Source organism: Crotalus tigris, unplaced genomic scaffold, assembly GCF_016545835.1.
Source record: "Crotalus tigris isolate CLP2741 ecotype Arizona unplaced genomic scaffold, ASM1654583v1 scf7180000017933.3771270, whole genome shotgun sequence".
NCBI lineage: Eukaryota > Metazoa > Chordata > Lepidosauria > Squamata > Viperidae > Crotalus > Crotalus tigris.
Window position 1 is genome coordinate 1,489,555 of NW_024096726.1, and position 17,386 is coordinate 1,506,940.

The 17,386-nt window shown below is 36.4% G+C and overlaps 1 protein-coding gene across 16 annotated transcripts in view; it reads right to left on the reverse strand.

Moving 5' to 3' along the window:
- Window positions 1-8,563: 8,563 nt before the first annotated feature.
- Window positions 8,564-17,386, reverse strand: part of SOX6 (SRY-box transcription factor 6) — a 480,950-nt gene continuing 472,127 nt past the window's right edge. For all 16 annotated transcript variants that reach the window (XM_039344591.1, XM_039344594.1, XM_039344588.1 and 13 more), the window contains one exon: window positions 8,564-17,144. In XM_039344591.1, the coding sequence (XP_039200525.1) occupies window positions 16,841-17,144 (304 nt within the window). In that variant the 3' untranslated portion in view covers window positions 8,564-16,840. The remainder of the gene's footprint in view (window positions 17,145-17,386) is intronic.

Consider the following 17,386-nt stretch of genomic DNA (forward strand, 5'->3'; position numbering starts at 1 on the left):
AAAAACCACAAGTGCGAAGAATATACCGTAAATGCCAGCGTTTAAGACGACTTCCGCGAGCGCTGAAATCGGCGCCAAAGACGGGGGTCGTCTTATACGCCGAGTCGTCTTATACGCCGGAAATACTGGTAGTTTCCAGCGTATAAGACGACGTTCTAGGAATGCGGCCCGGCTATAAAGACGGGGGTTGTCTTATACGCTGGGTTGCCTTGTACGCCGGCATTTACGGTAGTCAAAGAGCAAAGAATACTTAAGATTAAGAGGTAGAAAAAATGCAGAGCAAATTTAACATTTTGTGTGTGTGTGCGTGGGTGTGTGTTTAGAAATCAACAAAGAGAATTAAGCAAGGAATTTCCGTAGAGTATATGGAATTATATATAAAAGTGACAAATTTTATTTGGAATGAAATTAAAGTGAAGGAGTATCGGAGGAGTATTTTAGAGATCTGTAAGTGAATGAAAGTAATATGTTGAAGAGTGAAATTGAAACAAATGTTATAAATGCTAGAATCCAAGAAAAATGATGAAATGCAAGTCATAAATATTATGAAAATGTTGAGAAATGGCAAGGCCGTACATATAGCTAGTGTAACCGGAGAAATATTAAAATATTAAGTGGTTTATTTTGGAGTGCTTATATAACTAGTTAATGTATGCATGAAGCTACATCAGTGCCTGATGGCTGAAGGAATGCCATTATTTTTCTCCTGTACAAAGGGGAAAATAGCAAGAATGAATCCAAAAGCTGGAATAGAGAAGTTGATTTTCTTTAACATATGTGAGAAAGTGTTTGGCAAAATTCTAAATGAAAGGTTACAAAGAATAAGAATGAACAAAACTTAAAAAATAAAGTGCGGTACGGCTTTATGTTAGAAGTGTGCAGACCAGATTAGAGCGCCTTCATTTTTGTACAGGTAGTCCTCGACGTCTGACCACAACTGAGCCCAAAATTTCTGCTGCTAAGTGAGACATTTGCTAAGTGAATTTTTCCTCATTTTACAATCTTTCTTGCCACAATTGTTAAATGAATCACTGCAGTCAGTGGTGGGATTCAAATATGTGAACAACCAGTTCTCTATGTGGATGCCGCTTCCGGAAGTCCATTCTGGGCCTGGACAACAAAAAATTAGCTACTGGTTCTGCCAAAGTGGTGTGAACCGGCTGAATCCCACCACTGACTGCAGTTGGTAAGTTAGTAACACAGTTGTTAAGTGAATCTGGCTTCCCCATTGACTTTGCTTGTCAGAAGTTTACAAAAGGTGATCACATGACTTCAGGGCGTGCAACCATCATGAATATGAGTAAGTTGCAAAGCATTAGAATTTTGATCACGTGACCATGGGGATGCTGCAATGGTCGTAAGTGTGAAAAATGGTCATGTCACTTTTTTTAGTGCCATTGTAACTTTGAATGGTCACTAAATGAACTGTTGTAAATTGAAACTACCTGTGTATATTCTTTCCTTTCTGCTGCTATATATATCCCGAAAATAAACCCTAGCTTGATTTTGGGGGAGGGCTAATATAAGCCCTGCCCCAAAACTAAGCCCTAGCATTGTGGTTGCCTTGGGGGCAGGGGGGTGGGCATGGCCAGTTTGACATCTCTCAGGTGGGACATGAGGGAGCCCAGGGGGGCTGGGTGGAGGGGAGGGACAGGAACTCTGGAGTTTTGCGTGGTACAAATGAAGTAGAAGATACTGTTATCGCACCAAAGCCATTTAGTCCAGGTGAGCAGTGAATGTGCTTTCAGCTTTTACACTATCCCTGGACAAGCTCCCTGCGCTTCTTTCCAATTCTGCCTCAAAGCCTCAGCAATTTAGTTCTCCCCCGGCCTTCCCAGCCTGCAAGCCTAACCCCACCCCTTTCTTCCACTACCACCTCCTACCACCTCCTCATTTTACCTATTTCCACCCACCTCATTTGTACCATGCAAAACTCCGGAGTTCCTGTGCTTGGCCCCACCTTCCAACCATGTCCTCCAGCGGGCCTGCTGCCTGTTGCCCTACCTGCGATGGCCCCTCCTCCTCCCTCCATGCCTGCATAATAAGATATCACCCCCCAAAATAAGCCCTAATGGGTCTTTTGGGTCAAGAATAAATATAAGACCTGGGTTTATTTTCAAGGGAAATGAAATGAAAATGAAAAAAGTGACTTATGACCATTTTCACCCTGACGACCGTTGCAGCATCCCCATGGTCATGTGATTTATATTTGAATGCTTGACAACTGAATCACATTTATGACGGTGCAGTGTCCCGGGGTCATGTGATCATCTTTTGCAACTTTCTGACAAGCTTCACTTCACCTGTATGATTAACTTAACAATTGCAGTGATTCACTTAACAAATGTGGCAAGAAAAGTCATAAAATGGGGCAAAACTCACTTAACAAATTTCTCACTTAGCAACATAAATGTTGGGCTCAGTTGTGGCCGTAAGTTGAGGACTACCTGTATTACTTTCTGGATTTTATGCTCGAGATCTTATCTCCGGATTATCAGTACCATTGTAGGAGATTTATCAGTCATTTTTGATAAATTACAAGGGTGCCTTCACCAAATTTAGAGGCTCTCTGAGATAGATAGCCTGAAACTGCAAAACAGGCTTTACTACTTCACTTACTTCTGACAATCCTCAACAAAAGCCACATTTGTAATATTGTACTCAAGTCAGGTCTGGACATTTTTGGGTGTCTAGGAGAATGGCACAAGATTACATTTTCCATCCTGCCAGATCTATATGATTAACTCATCCAGCTATATATATTTCATTTGAGATTTTTTTTTACATTTTGCTTGTTCACTAGCAAATGCATGATGACAACAAAGCAGTGAATTATACTTCCGCTTTCAGGGCGTGAGTGTTGGGTAAACTATCAAAATAATATAACTATATATTGCAAACTTCTGGAATAAAGTGTTAAATCCCCAATGATTCAAGTGCAGCAGCAAAGAACCAGTGACATAACTGGCCCTGTGCCTAGAGATTCTTCCTTTTCACACATTATGTAATTATCTCACCCTTTCTATCCACCTGTTTAATCATTACATCATTTTCATAAATTATACCGGTCATAGAATTCTGCCTCCTCCCCCAAACTACATGCTGATTAGCCAACACTTTGATGCATTTCCAAAGATCCATATTTTAGGGGCAAGCAAGTGCAGACCTGTGTGAGTCACTGGGAGCTTTGTTAAAGGATGTAAGCATTTTTAAAGTTTCCAGCTCTGAAACATTGGCAGAATATAGCAGCTGTCAGTATTTGGCAGCTTTAAGAAAAGCTTCAGAAAAAAAAAATGTATGTGGCTGAAAAGCTTAATGCTTTCAGATCCATTAATAACAAACTGACAAGATTTTAGGGAAAACCTGAACATTTCCTAGGGCGGCCCAAACAAAGCATGCAAGTGAAACATTTACGTTGGTGAACAAGTGTGACAAACTAACAGATTTTGCTAGGTAGGTTCAAATGAGCTAGCTGAATCTCATACAAAATACCCAGGCAAGATTTTTATTTCAAATACAAAGATGTTGTTGGAGTAGCAGTGGGGAAATATCACAGCTGTTTACATTCTTCGTACCACGAACACTGACATTATTGTGCTATTACCTTAATTCTGCTTCTAGCTATTTTGAATTTAGGCCAGTTCATTTCTCCTATAGATTGCATTTACAGGAGCTTTTTTCTATGGAATGGTGACTTTTTCATTATTTTCTATGAATTATTTAGACTACACTGTCACTCCATTATATTTTGAAGTTTTTCTGATCTATTCCTGTTTCTCCCCCGCTCAGGAAAATGCATGCAAAATTCCGCTTAACCTTGAAAGCCTTTGGACTTCATAGAATGAATTTATTGGTTAAAGATAAGCCATTGCTGAAAGTTGTGGTCTCCATACTACCTGCTCTGAAGTAATGAGCTTCCCTAATCCCTTTTAATTATTATTTGTGTGTGTGTGTGTGTGTGTGTGTGTGTGTGTGTGTGTGTGTGTATTGCATTGATATTTCTTATTAGGAAACGCTTGTGATGACTTAGAAATAAATAGTAAATAAGATGAAAAGCAACCAGAGTGCACTATGATATCTTCCTTTAACTGTATATCAGATGATCTTTGCCTGAGTAGCAAAATCATTAGTGTGATGGAATTTAGTAACTGGATTCCCAGGAGGCAGGGGGTGCATTCCAGAGGAATAAGAGTCGCTCATTCCAGATATTATGTATGAGAGAAAAGGGATGAAGTCAATCCCTCCCTAATAGTTCTGAGTATATACTAGATGCAGATAGTAAAGTGCTTCGGTTTGGCAAAATTTATGTCTATGTATATGGAACAATAAAAAACTCAGCTTTGAAGAATCACCATATATTTTTCTTAAGTTTGGAGCTGGAAGTTAGGATCTCTCAGCACCTTCCAAATTAACTATAGTTTCCTAGGGTTACTGGGAATTAAAAGAAGTGAAGAGGCAACATCTGGCTTTATCCGTTATCAGAAGAGTTGGCTGGTTGCAGATATCCATCTATCTATCAATCAGAATAGAACTGGAAGGGACCTTGGAGGTTTTCTAATCCAACCCCCTGCTCAACAGGAGACCCTATACCATTTCAGACAAGTGACTATCCAGTCTTTTCTTAAAAACCTCCAGTGATGGAGCACCTACAACTTATGAAGGCAAGATGTTCCACTGGTTAATTGTTCTCACTGTTAGAAAGTTTCTCCTTAATTCCAGATTGCTTCTCTCCTTAATTAGTTTCCATCCATTGTTTCTTGTCTTGTCTTCTAGTTCTTATTTCTGGAAAATAAGTTGACCCCCTCTTCTTTGTGGCAGCACTTCAAATACTGGAATACTGCTATTATATCACTCATAGTCCATTTTTTCTCTAGACTGGCCATACCCAATTCTCACATATGAATTTTCTTCATATGTTTTTGTCTCTGGGCCCTTAATCATCTTGGTTGCTTTTCTTTGCACTTTTTTCCAAAGTTTCACTGTCTTTTTTGTAACGTGGTGACCAAAACTGGATGCAGTATTCCAGGTGTAATCTTACTAAGGCTTTATAAAGCAGTACTAATACTTCACATGATTATGATTTTATGCATGTTTATACAACCAATGCCGCACATTGCTGACTCATGTTTAAATGATCATCCACTAGGACTTCAAGGTCCCTCTCACAGTTACTGTTTTTGAGCCAGGCTTTGTTTAATCTGTAGTCATACCTTTGGTTTTCCTGCCTGGGTATAAAACCCTGCTTTTCTTCATATTAAATTTCATGCTGTTGAATAGCTGATTGTGCAAGTTTGTCAAGATCTTTTTGGATCCTGAATTTGTCTTCTGGGGTGTTGGCTATTCTTGCCAGCTTAATGTCATCTGCAAATTTGATAAGTTCCTATTCTAGTCCCTCATCTAAGTCATTTATGAAGATGTTGAAGAGTACTGGGCCTAAGATGGAACCTTGTGGTACCCCATTAATTACTTCCTTCCATGTCAATGTAGTACCATTAAGGACTATTCCTTGAGTATGGTTTGTCAGCCAGTTACAAATCCATCTGATGGTGATGCTGTCTATCCCACATTTTTCTAGTTTACCAAGAAGTAGGTTGTGTTCTACTTTGTCAAATGCCTTGCTGAAATCTAAGTATACTATGTCCACAGCATTTCACTAGTCTAGTAATTTAGTCACTCTGTCAAAGAATGAAATAAGATTGATTTGGCATTATCTATTTTTAACAAACTCATGCTGGCTACCAGTTATTTGTTTCTAGATGTTCACATATCTGTTTTTTGATTATTTTTTCCATTATCTTCCCAGGTTTTGATATTAGGCTGATTGATCTGTAGTTTCCTGGGCCTGGTTCCCCCCCTCCTTTTTTTTTTTTTTTTGAAGATGGGAATCACATCAGCTCTTTTCCAATACTCTGGTAGTTCCTTGGAGCTCCAGGATTTTTTTAAAGATATGAAACAATGGTTCTGAGACAACATCTGACAGCTCTGGGATGTAATCTATCATGTCCCAGTGGTTTATATTCTAAATTATTGTTATTTGACAGAAGTCTCAAGTCATTTGTAAATGGAAACTGCTGCTGAAGTAAATACTTATCCCCTTGCAATTCTCTGTATACCTCAAAATGTGGTCCATAGAAATAGGAGTAAGATGAGAGTGAGCACACCCAATGTGCAAATCAAAGTTTGTATTAACTGTATTAGGACAACTAGCGCCTAACCCAGGTTTGATTGCAAAGAATTCAGTCATAACAGAACCTTTGATGAGATGTGTATAAACCATTCAAAGAATAGGACTGAAATGAAAACAAATATGTTTATAAAAATGAGTATCTCACCTACAATGTATTTAACCATAGATAAATACTGAGTTTTCTGACTTATACAGTTGCCTCAGTGCTCTTTTCCTCCTAAATTTGTCATACTGTTCAGGAAAGTAGATAATATCTTTCATCAAGTTGATTACAGTTCACCAAAATATGATACAATGCTGACGAATCAGATTCCATCTTTCAACTGAACTGTTGTTTTGGATTTACACATTTGTTAACTTCTAACTATTGCCTTTACTTCTCTTATGACAAATCTGAGAGATCACTGCCAAATAAGCCACAGCCATTTGTTGTGTAACAGCACCTTTAGAGGTTTTGAAAGCTTGTTCTAAGTGAATTCAAATGCACCCAGGTAGTTCTTAATACTGCTAGTAATGATTTGTCAAGGGCATTTTTTTTTTATTTTTCCAGTCATCTAGAGAATTCTAATTACAAATAAAAATTCAAAAGAAAGTTGTTATGGATTGTCATGACTTCAACCTAGAATGCTCATATTTTTAAGCAATTAAAAGCTAATGAATCTATTCATTTTACAAACATGGAACTTTGTAGATCTCAAGCATATCCTGGTGGTAATCATTGCATTTCCTGACAGATAATACTCAGCTATAGTAGCTAAAACTCCTTAAAGTCAGTCAACCATGAATTTGGAGGGGGAAAAACTGCTGGAAATTGTATCTTTAACTTTTTTATTAAAAATGTAATTTGGCACATTGATTTTGACTGTGATAATTATATAAGTGGAAATCATTCATAGAAAGAGGCTGTGAATTTTTAGACTAGTACAATTATGCAGCAAAGAACAGAGACTTTATTAAGTGATGGGTCTTGTGGTCTAAGACATGGGTCTCCAAACTTGTCAACTTTAAAACTTGCGAACTTCAACTCCCAGAATTCCCCAGCCAGAATAGGTGATTGGGGAATTCTGGGAGTTGAAGTCCACAAGTCTCAAAGTTGACAAGTTTGGGATCCCTGGACTAAGAGAAGCTAAAGATGATCTTATGGAGTTAGACAAACTAAGGATGATGTAGAAGAGTTGGGTGTTTTCAGCCTGAAGGAATGACAATTTAGAGACATAAGACCCAGAGTCAGATACCTGAAGATTAACTCAGATGGAGCAGAAAAGTTATTCTCTATTGGTCCAGAAATTAGAACCCCATCAACCCATGTGTTTCCTATGTTCCAAAATATATACCCATCACATTATTCTCTTCGTGGAAACAACATTACGCAAAACACAAAAAGGGAATAGGAAATCCCAAGATGTTAAAAGAAAAGAATTTGAACCGGCAGCATTCACTATACCTCTCTACATCTTTTTGTTCTTGAAATCACCCTTTCATCACATCAATGTACAAGTTCATAGCCTGTTCTGTAAGAACTATCTGTGATGCAGAATCCACATACAGCTCTGAAGCTCTTTGTATGGTTCCACTTCATTTTCTGCTGCTGCTACTGCTGCTATTTTTCAGGAAGTAATATGCAACTTATTTGTTGATCAAAAATTAAACATATATCTATCGTTCAAAAAAACAATTTGGAAGTGCAAAATGTACCAAGGATGAAATTTTCCAGTACTCATAGTATTCTGTTTCTCTCCCCAAAATGCTGAACTGGTCATTCCAGGAAATGCTTTCATGATATCCCAGAATTTTAACTTTCAGAACATCATGAATCACACCTGAAATACAAATGATCTATTTTTCTAGAACTATAGTTTCATGTTCCCTGGTGAAGGAAATCAGAAGAAGCTCTTTCAAAAATTGAACATTTTTAAAAAAGGGTGGGGATAGTCTTTTGACAAAAAGTGACATGGTATTACCTTGCTGACAAGCTCTGTTGATTTGTCTAATTATTTTAGAATAGAAATTAATATAAAGATGAGTAGTTAAGAGGCCATTTTTGATCTTTACCATTGGTATTAAAGAAAATCTTGCTTCATAGTAGCCTGTTTGTACATGTATTCCCTGCTAATATATCACCCCTCTAATAAATACAGATGCTTGGGGTTATCAAGGCAAGGAACACCAACTGTTCCAAAAGCAAAGCCAGAAAATCCAAACCATTTATGTGACAGGAAGGCATGTTCAATAAATTGACAGGAAGAGGGAGGGAGGGACAGGAGCCTGAGCAGAAGGCATGGGACAACTGTAGCTCTTTCTCCTTGGGGTCTGATGCCAACTGCTACCTGTCAAAAGGAAAGAATAGGCTGCACAGAAAAAGCCACACACATATCATAAAACAAAATTTATCTTTAATCTGTAAGTGTCAACAGCAGTACAAAATATGGAGTGATGGTGAATAGATTTAAGGGCAGAGAGGACAGTCTTGAGGTAAATGAGCATAAATAGGCAGTCATATAGACACTCCCCTGAAGGGTCAGATCCCCTTATCATGGCGTATATGGCATCACCCAATGATGACATGTTAAACATATCAGGAAAGCACCTTGTGCAAAAAGGGGAAGAGGAAGGAGAGAAGGGGAAGAAGGGGAAAAAGAAGAGGAGGAGGAAGAGAAAGAAGAGGAAGAGGAGGAAGAAACAAATATCCTCACAAAGATGTAAGTAAGGTGTCAGCATACACCAGAATATATGATATAAAGAAAGCGTCTTTCCATTTTGTCTTTTCTATTCAATTCTGAAGCAGAGAAGATTCTTAAAAGTACCACTGAAAAATTATTTAATATTTAATTTACCTCACGTCAATACTGCACAACAAAATCCAATAAGTCTGTTTATGCTATGAAGCAAAGCTAAGAATGATTTTTCCCTCTTAAATTAAGAGTCCAGATATTTTTATTTTTTAAAAAATCAAAATCCTTAGCAAGCTTGGTTGTCTTTTCAAACTGCTTCAAGAGGAGAGTGTGTGAGAGATGCGATGGCAACCTTTTCAGTTCATTTAAAAACTTTACACTGGACTGTACAAGATTTTTTTTCCTTTTTTTGATAAACTATTTACATTTTCAGACTTTTAAAACATATTCAAAGCAGCAATAGACACTAGGTTTTTTTTTTCCTTTACATGCCCAAATCATTACCAGCCCTGGGCTCAGGTAGGTACCTGCACTCTGTAAAGAATTTGTACAAGAAAATCTACCAGTTTAAAAATGGACTTATGGGGTGTAAGAAGAGCTTTGAAAGAACCACCCCCAAGAGAACCAAAGCATAGTACCTTGATGTGGGGAACCTCTGAGGTCCCCCCCAACAGCTCTACACAAAACTTTACACTTTGAAACAGCAGCTAGCATTGTCAGTCCAGCATGTCAGTGAATTGTGCTGATTAAATTAACATAGAATACAATTTCACAATATACATCACAATGTCAGGAAAGAAAATGGGTTACAGTAAGTAACAGCTTATAAGCTCGTCTTAGGGTAATGAAACATTTGTACATGGCAAATACAATAATGAATAGAAATATTTAAACATTCTAACATTTGCTACAGGCCAATGAAAGGTAGGAGAAGACAGAGGGGAAAAAAAACCTGTGCTTTTGAGAAAGCAAAACACAAATGACAGGAAGACCAATGGAGAATGTGGACTAGCAATACTGCAATGTGCAGTATACAAACAGTTGCACATTCCCCAAACTTTTGAAAGGATCAAGACCTCACTTGGGGTTTCCTAAGAAAGCAGAAGTTATAAAGCAAGCAGATCACTGAACTTTTTTAGAACTTTCATATTGTCATAAACACCAATTGGGTAGCATTTTCTTACACTCATGCTAAAACCACTCTTCTCTTTACACCAGTGAGCTCCCTCTGAATACTTTCCCTCAGCTTCCAAAAATTAATTTGGGGTGTTATAAAAAAGGGGGGGTATAAAATCCAATGACAAAGAAATCTAGCTATTTAAAAAAATTCTGTATATTCTTTTCCTTTCTAATGTGGGATCACAGTATTACAATATATCAACCAGCAAACAGCAATAGCAAAAAAATTCAGGGAACAAAGAAGGTAGTAAAAGGTGGAGGAGAGAGAAAAGAAAGTGAAGTAAAATGATTTTAAGAAACAGAGTACGTAAGTGCTTTTATGTTTTTAAAAACATCAATTGAGGTCACATGTTAGTTTTTTTTTTAAAGTCATGCTTAAGTGCCAACTTCAATCTTTAAACACGCATGCAATGAAGAGAAGTTCTGAGCGACTATTTTTTTTCAATTGAAAATATTAAGTACTCTAATACATTCTACCAGCTGCATTTCTGAGCAGTTGTTGGCACTGACAATCCTATCCAGATATACATACTGTATAAGGTTTTGCTAAAGCTTCATCTACCTACTCTGAAATATACCATGGGCTTCCCCTTTAATTTTGTTTTTCTATACTGGATCATTGGCATTTTTTACTGGGAAAATATTTGTAGTGAAGTAGAAATTAATAGTAAATTAGATGAAAAGCAGCAGAAGATACAACAAGAGCAGGCTTTAACAATGTATCAAGTGATGCTTGCATTTACAAAATCATTTGTTTCATTTACACAATTATTCAAACAATCATGTTTTCAAGTTACTGCTGTCCTTGTAAAACTGGTTTTGTATTTATTGTAAATAACAATCACACTCATTCATACAGAGTGAACACCAGAGTATAAATGTTGTCCCATCATAATCTCATCCTTCCTTCTTATACTGCCTCTTGATGACTATGGTATTAGCATACCATCATATATTTATATAACAGAAGACAGCGATTGCTACTGAACAGCAAAGCAAATGAATTGGTTGTACACAAGTCCTGCCTGTGGACACTTGGAAAATGACTCTGAAAAAGTCCCTGGACTTTGCCAAGCACCTCAGAACTCAAATTTTTCCAAGCTTCCATGCAAGCCTGAAAAAAAATCCACTGCCATAAGAGTTGCATTAACTTTAATACATCTCTTTAAAGCAGCAACATCTTTTTTTCAGAATATAATGAAAGATTTAACAACAACAAGAAGAAGCTGCTGCTTTCCTGTACAGAGAAGGCCAGGCTTATAGGGGTCCAAATGATTTCTTAGTTTTAAAGCATGCAGAGCCATAATGTACATATTCCAACCCTAAGCCTAGACTTTCCATTTTTAAAAATGCCAACAGCATTGCCTAACTCTTTCTCCAGCAATCTGCTGCCTACATTGTTGGGGTGGTGGATTAAATGCCTTAATATAAGCCTGCAACTCATACTGTGTATTCTAAGAAATAGACATTTCCATTGCAGCTGCTTTCTGTCCTTTTATAAACCCGGTGAAACTGTGTTTCAGTTATTTTATTCATGTCAAGTTGAATGGTTTGGTTATACCTTTTAAACAATATTCTTCAATTGTCAACAAAAGATGTCAGAAGTCTTCCCTTGAAAGTTAAATATTAAACTTTGTGTTTGCAAAGTACAGTTACTCTAACAATCTAAGTGCATGGCATCACATTCATTTTAAATAAGCATTATCTTGGACAATAGAAAATTATTACTGCCCTTTTGTATTTTAATGAAGAATTATAAATGCTACAGTTCTATTTTGACAAGCCAATACTGTTTTACACCAAACACAGATTTTTTTAAAAAAAAATCTATGTTATATTAACAACTGGAACTACTTACTTTAAAAGGCTGGATTAATCAAACAAACTTGATTATTTATTTGCTTTCTTATTTATTTGTTTTCCTATTGACAACATAGGTCACATTGGTTGCTTTCAAAGAAAGAACCAAGGATGTCCATCAGGTTTGCTTGAAGCAAATTACAAGAAAACTGTCTCCTTTACAATCTGTTTTTAAAGTTGGTTTAAATATAATCTCAATTAAATTGGAGGGTAGACTTTGGGGGAGGATCAGTTGCTACTCAGACTATCTTGGCAAAGATAGTCAAAGTGTATGATGTCAAAGAATTGTGACATCATACACTTGACCAAGATTCTTTAGCTTAATTGAAAGAAATGAGACCTAAGTTTGCCTTGTCCTACAGAGCTAAATAAGGATGTAAGAAATCATCACTTTTGTCACCTGAACTAGAATCACAGACTGCTAGAATGCCCAAAATATGTAGTTGTACTTCATGTCCTATGCTCTCATTTGCTAATGAAGAAATACTAAGAAACAACTGGCTATGTTATAATTCTTGGACAAATGTTTTACTGTTCTGCCAAACTATAATGCCACTACTACAGAGTAAATATGAGATTGTTATTTTATAAGCAGGTGCAATGTCTGAAGTATTTTGTGTTTATTATACGGGATTCAGATTGAAGGAGGGGACAAGGGAGGCAACTAGCCAGCTTAGCTACAGGTCCACAATACTGCTGCCACACTGCAGGCATAAAATCTACATGAGGTACAGTGATTTGTCAGCATTTAATATGGACCAATGTACACTGATACAGAACAAAAGTAAATACATAACTTATATATAGCTAAGTATCCATGAACAAAAAATAAAATTCTATCTCTATGTTATATTTACACATTTTTAAAAAATCTTAAATGAGATGGTGACTACTCAAGAACCTTGTTTTGAGCTCCAATGATGAATTTTAAAAAAGAAAAAATATTTTTGCTTCCCAACGATTGTCCTTCCTTGATTTTTATAGATACTTTAGAGCCAGTATAGGCTAATAAATATCATACACTGATACTGCAAATTTTAAATTCAAAACCTGTCCAATAAGTCACACTCTACCATCTGTTGATTCATGAAGAGCCAATCAACGTCAAGAACACAAATTTAAGTTACAGATCATCAACACAGATGGAGGACTGGAGCTCAAACAAAGTATTCATACATATAAGAATCTTGCATAAATAAATGAAATAACAAGACATAAAAAAAATGACTCAAATCCGGCAACTGTGAGGCAGGCCCACACGAGTCGAAACAGATGACTTTTGTTCATGTCGTTTTTTTTTTTTTGTACAACAGTTTCACATTAGTTAGAAGTGATAAAAAATACCATTTATATCCAGTGCTTATTACACTTACTAAACAACATCTGTGAGTGTGTGTTTTTGTAGTACGAGTAAAATCAAGTTTCAGTCCTAAAGAACAGTCCTTTGTTCTCTGCCAGCCTGCAGAATATTATTTTGGCATGGTCATAGAATTATAAAAAGAAAATACCTCACGAAACTAAATGTTTGCCCTTGTGCAAAAATAATTACAAAACATATAATGCTAGCACTACAGCATATTCTAGCTATGGAAAAAAAAACACAACCGAGACATGTAGAATGGAGAGAGATTTATAACAGGAGAAACTTGTAGGAAATTAATAAATAGTCGTTCTTTAGGAAATAACAGGTTATTTCCCATCCAAGCTACATCTATTAGATCAGTTCGAATTCCTAAGCAATCTCAAAGACCACAAAGGATTTTATTTCAGTACCTTAACTAGATGAAGAGGACTCTCATCAGCTAATGATAACAAGTGCCTTTGCATCTTGGCTAGACCAGTTTTAGTGTCCTAACTGTGGGATATGACAGAAGCATTCATTTAAATAAATAGGAAAGATAAATGATTCTATTCTAGATGATAGAAAATGGCTGCCAAAACTTGATGACTATGTGTGTATGCATCCACGCATACATGCACACACACACACACACACACACACACACAAATGCTCAATCTGCTTGCTGCGTGGATTAAAATCTCCTATTGTAAAATTGCAGAACTGCCTCCACTTGTAGAAATAATTACTGGAAACTGCAAGGTCATAATTTTCTTTTTCTGCTAAAACTACAAGATTTTTGATAGCATGATGATAATTTGGCTCGACACTACGTTAATGTTGCTGATGAGAACGCCAGTCTAAAACACTCTGAAAAGAACTAGGCAAAAAGATGCAATGGCCTCAATCAAAAGACCAAGCCTCCCTATGTAAACTTCCCATTGCAAATAGAAACAGAGGGAGCCTCATCAGCCATTTTCAGTAATGGAAGCTCTAGGCACAAAGATATGATTGCAATCATTTAAGTGTAGAAGGATCTAGGTCATATTTCATAGATTTATTACTTGGTGATTTATCATCTTTGCCATCCTACAAAGTGCTAAAATGCTTTTGAAAAACCTGGCACTCTTATCCCCTGAGCAAGCCAATAAGAATCTTCCTCCAGTCTTAAGAATGGCATGTCTGTAGAAGGCAGAACTCTTGGTACAATTCACCCTCATATAATTAAATGGTTTGGATGAAACATACCACTTGGAAGGAAAACAGAGAGGCAGCTGCTCCATTTGGATTAATACCTGATATATTTTCTTAATCACTATTAAACATTCACACTGAGAATCTAATTGGCATGGAAAAATTTAGCCCACCATACCATAAAATGTCTATGTGAAACTGGTTTTACTTAGAGGGTATATAAAAACTGCAATCTTTTCTAGTATATGTACCAGTTAGAAATAATTGTAACTATTGATAGTCAGATTAAAAAAAAAGAAAGCATTTATATTCTTTTCTCTCCAGATCAAAGGAGGAGTTGGTGAGTTTATAAGTCACTAATCAGGTTTTGTACTTTGAAATACATTAAATGGAACAATTTCAAATTTCAGTGTTAAATACTGACATCCACAAACAACTGGATGTTTAATTTGGGAATGCTTAATTTTACCTTGCCCTTGGCTTCTTAGAAATCAATATTATGTATAATAAAACTATATATTAACACTGAAATAAATAAGAATTTAAATTTCTACAGCAGTTTTGATCTAAAAGACCCAGCATAATTCACAAATACTGACCTTGGGGTATAGCTTTGTGTTCTTTTGTTTTGTTTTTCTTATATGGCAGATAACATAAAGTATTGAAAATTTTCAAATACTGCTGAGCATATGCATCTAAATTAATAAAGTGAAATTGTAAGTACAAGGATGATCCTTGCATCCTTTTCAGTTCTCTAGAATTAATATTCAACACAGATTATCTGCAAGTTTTAAAATTTCTATAATATCATAAGGTTACATATCATCAAAGGATGATTATGGGAATAGCATTAGGAAGATTCCTAAACAGCGGCAGCACTTTACTCTCCAAGAAAGAGGAAGACTATGTTGTATTTCTAGGCTATCTATGTACTAGAAAAAAAGTTAAGATAATCTAATACATAAACTTAACAGAAATAGTTTTAAACCTTGCATCCAATACTGTGTTAGGCTACAACTTTCATTATGCCTAGCACTAGGCATATTAGGTGGGGAATATATGAAGTGTTGTCTGACCAACATATAATAACTCAAGATTAGAAAACAGAAGTACTTTAGGGAAGCCTCACAAATTATCCTAAAAAGAAACAGCATAGTAGATAAATATTGTATACTCTCCTGTTATGATACTATTCTACTAATAATAGCATTTTTCCAAGTGTTTCTGACATGTAGAAACACATTTCCTCGTGTGTGAGAGAGACAGAGAGAAAGAGAGAGTTATTCCTTTCCAATATTAAGTGCCTCATTATTTTTAAGATACCACACACTTTTAGGGGGAAGGGCTCTTTAGAAGAAATAAAAGGCAAACAAATGATAATGCCATTACAACAATACATTTGAATTATTTTTTTTTTACTGCATGGCCCCCTGACATTCTGGAATGAATACATTAAGACCAAATGTAATTAAGACTGAATATAAGAATTCAAAGCAAAGGGGCAGAGAATGACTTGAAGGTGGGCTTACATTGCTAAGACAGGCCTGTCTTAGCCGGTGATCACTCTGTTGTGCTTACTTATGTTTCACACTGATGGTACATCAAGAGGCAGAAGCAATTGAACAAGTGCATTGTAGCAATCATATTCACTTTTTAAGCAATATCCTGTCTCCAGATTCCTGAGTATTTTACAATTTTCTGGAAAAAGTAGGATTTTCTTTTAAGATATATCAGTATTTTTAAGATGCCAAAGGATTGTCTAAGACTTTACAGTGTCTCCCTTAAGACTTTTTTTTTTTTTTTAAATATTAAGATTCAGAAGTTAGGAAAGTTTGGCACATCAGAAAGTTAGCTATATCTAAGGAGGAAAAAAAAAGAATTTAGAGACCTTATTTTAAAAAGGGTGAGCTAATACAGATAGATGTACACGCTTAGGACTTGTTCTGTTTCATGATAGGAAATTTGCAGGGTTTTTTTGTTTTGTTTTTCAAATAATTCAGAATAAAAACACATTCACAATCTGTAGGCTGGCACAGCATACCTGAGTGAGAATGTAAAACCCCCATTAAAACAGTAACTTAAACCTTTTTTTATCAGCATCCAGGAAGAGGAAAGAAGAGAGAGAGAGAGAGAGAGAGAGAGAGAGAGAGAGAAGACTTGTAAGAGAACAATTGATTCATATCAGTTTTCAAGTCCCCAATGTCTGATACTTAATGTCTTCACCTAAATTTTTTTAAAAAAAGTTCATGAAAATTAGGAAACAATCTGTGTCACACAATAAGAAACATTTAAGACCATTCTGCAGATGTAACTGAAGGAGCCATACATGCATGCAGGCTCATTTAAGAACTTTTTGTTCAAAAAAAAGAAAGAAAAGAAAACAAAGTCAGAGTAATTCAGCAAACATCCTCAGTTGGCAGCGACCGCCTCATGGGCTTCGTTTTCACTGCTATAGTCTGATTTGGGGTCATCCTCAAAGTCCTCGTACATTTCCATCTCATCTTCCCCGTTTATCATTTCATTTCCAGCAAGGCTCCCACTGTCCGTCTTCATGCTGTAAGTGCTCTGAATGACAGGGATGCTGGGCTCAGGACTAGCAGAAGTGCTGGAACAATCAGATGTCATCTGAGGCGATGGCGTAGTAGTTGCCATAGTAATAGCACCAGGATAGACCACTCCTGTTCCTGTGGCAATTGGAATCTGAGGCTGTTGCCTACAAGGAAACAAAGGTATGTTTGAAAAGTGGTCCCTCCCATTTTAACAAAGGATGCAGCAGTATTGTTTTCTCCTTTTAACACTTATTTTTTAAACATGTTGAACCATTTGACATAGGCTTCCCCATAATATTTATCAGTATGCCGATGATGTCACTTGGTTTGGTAACAAAACATCTGCAAGAAAACAGTCAAGCTCAGGGACCACCAAAGACCCCACAATTCAACCCTGAGCTAAAAC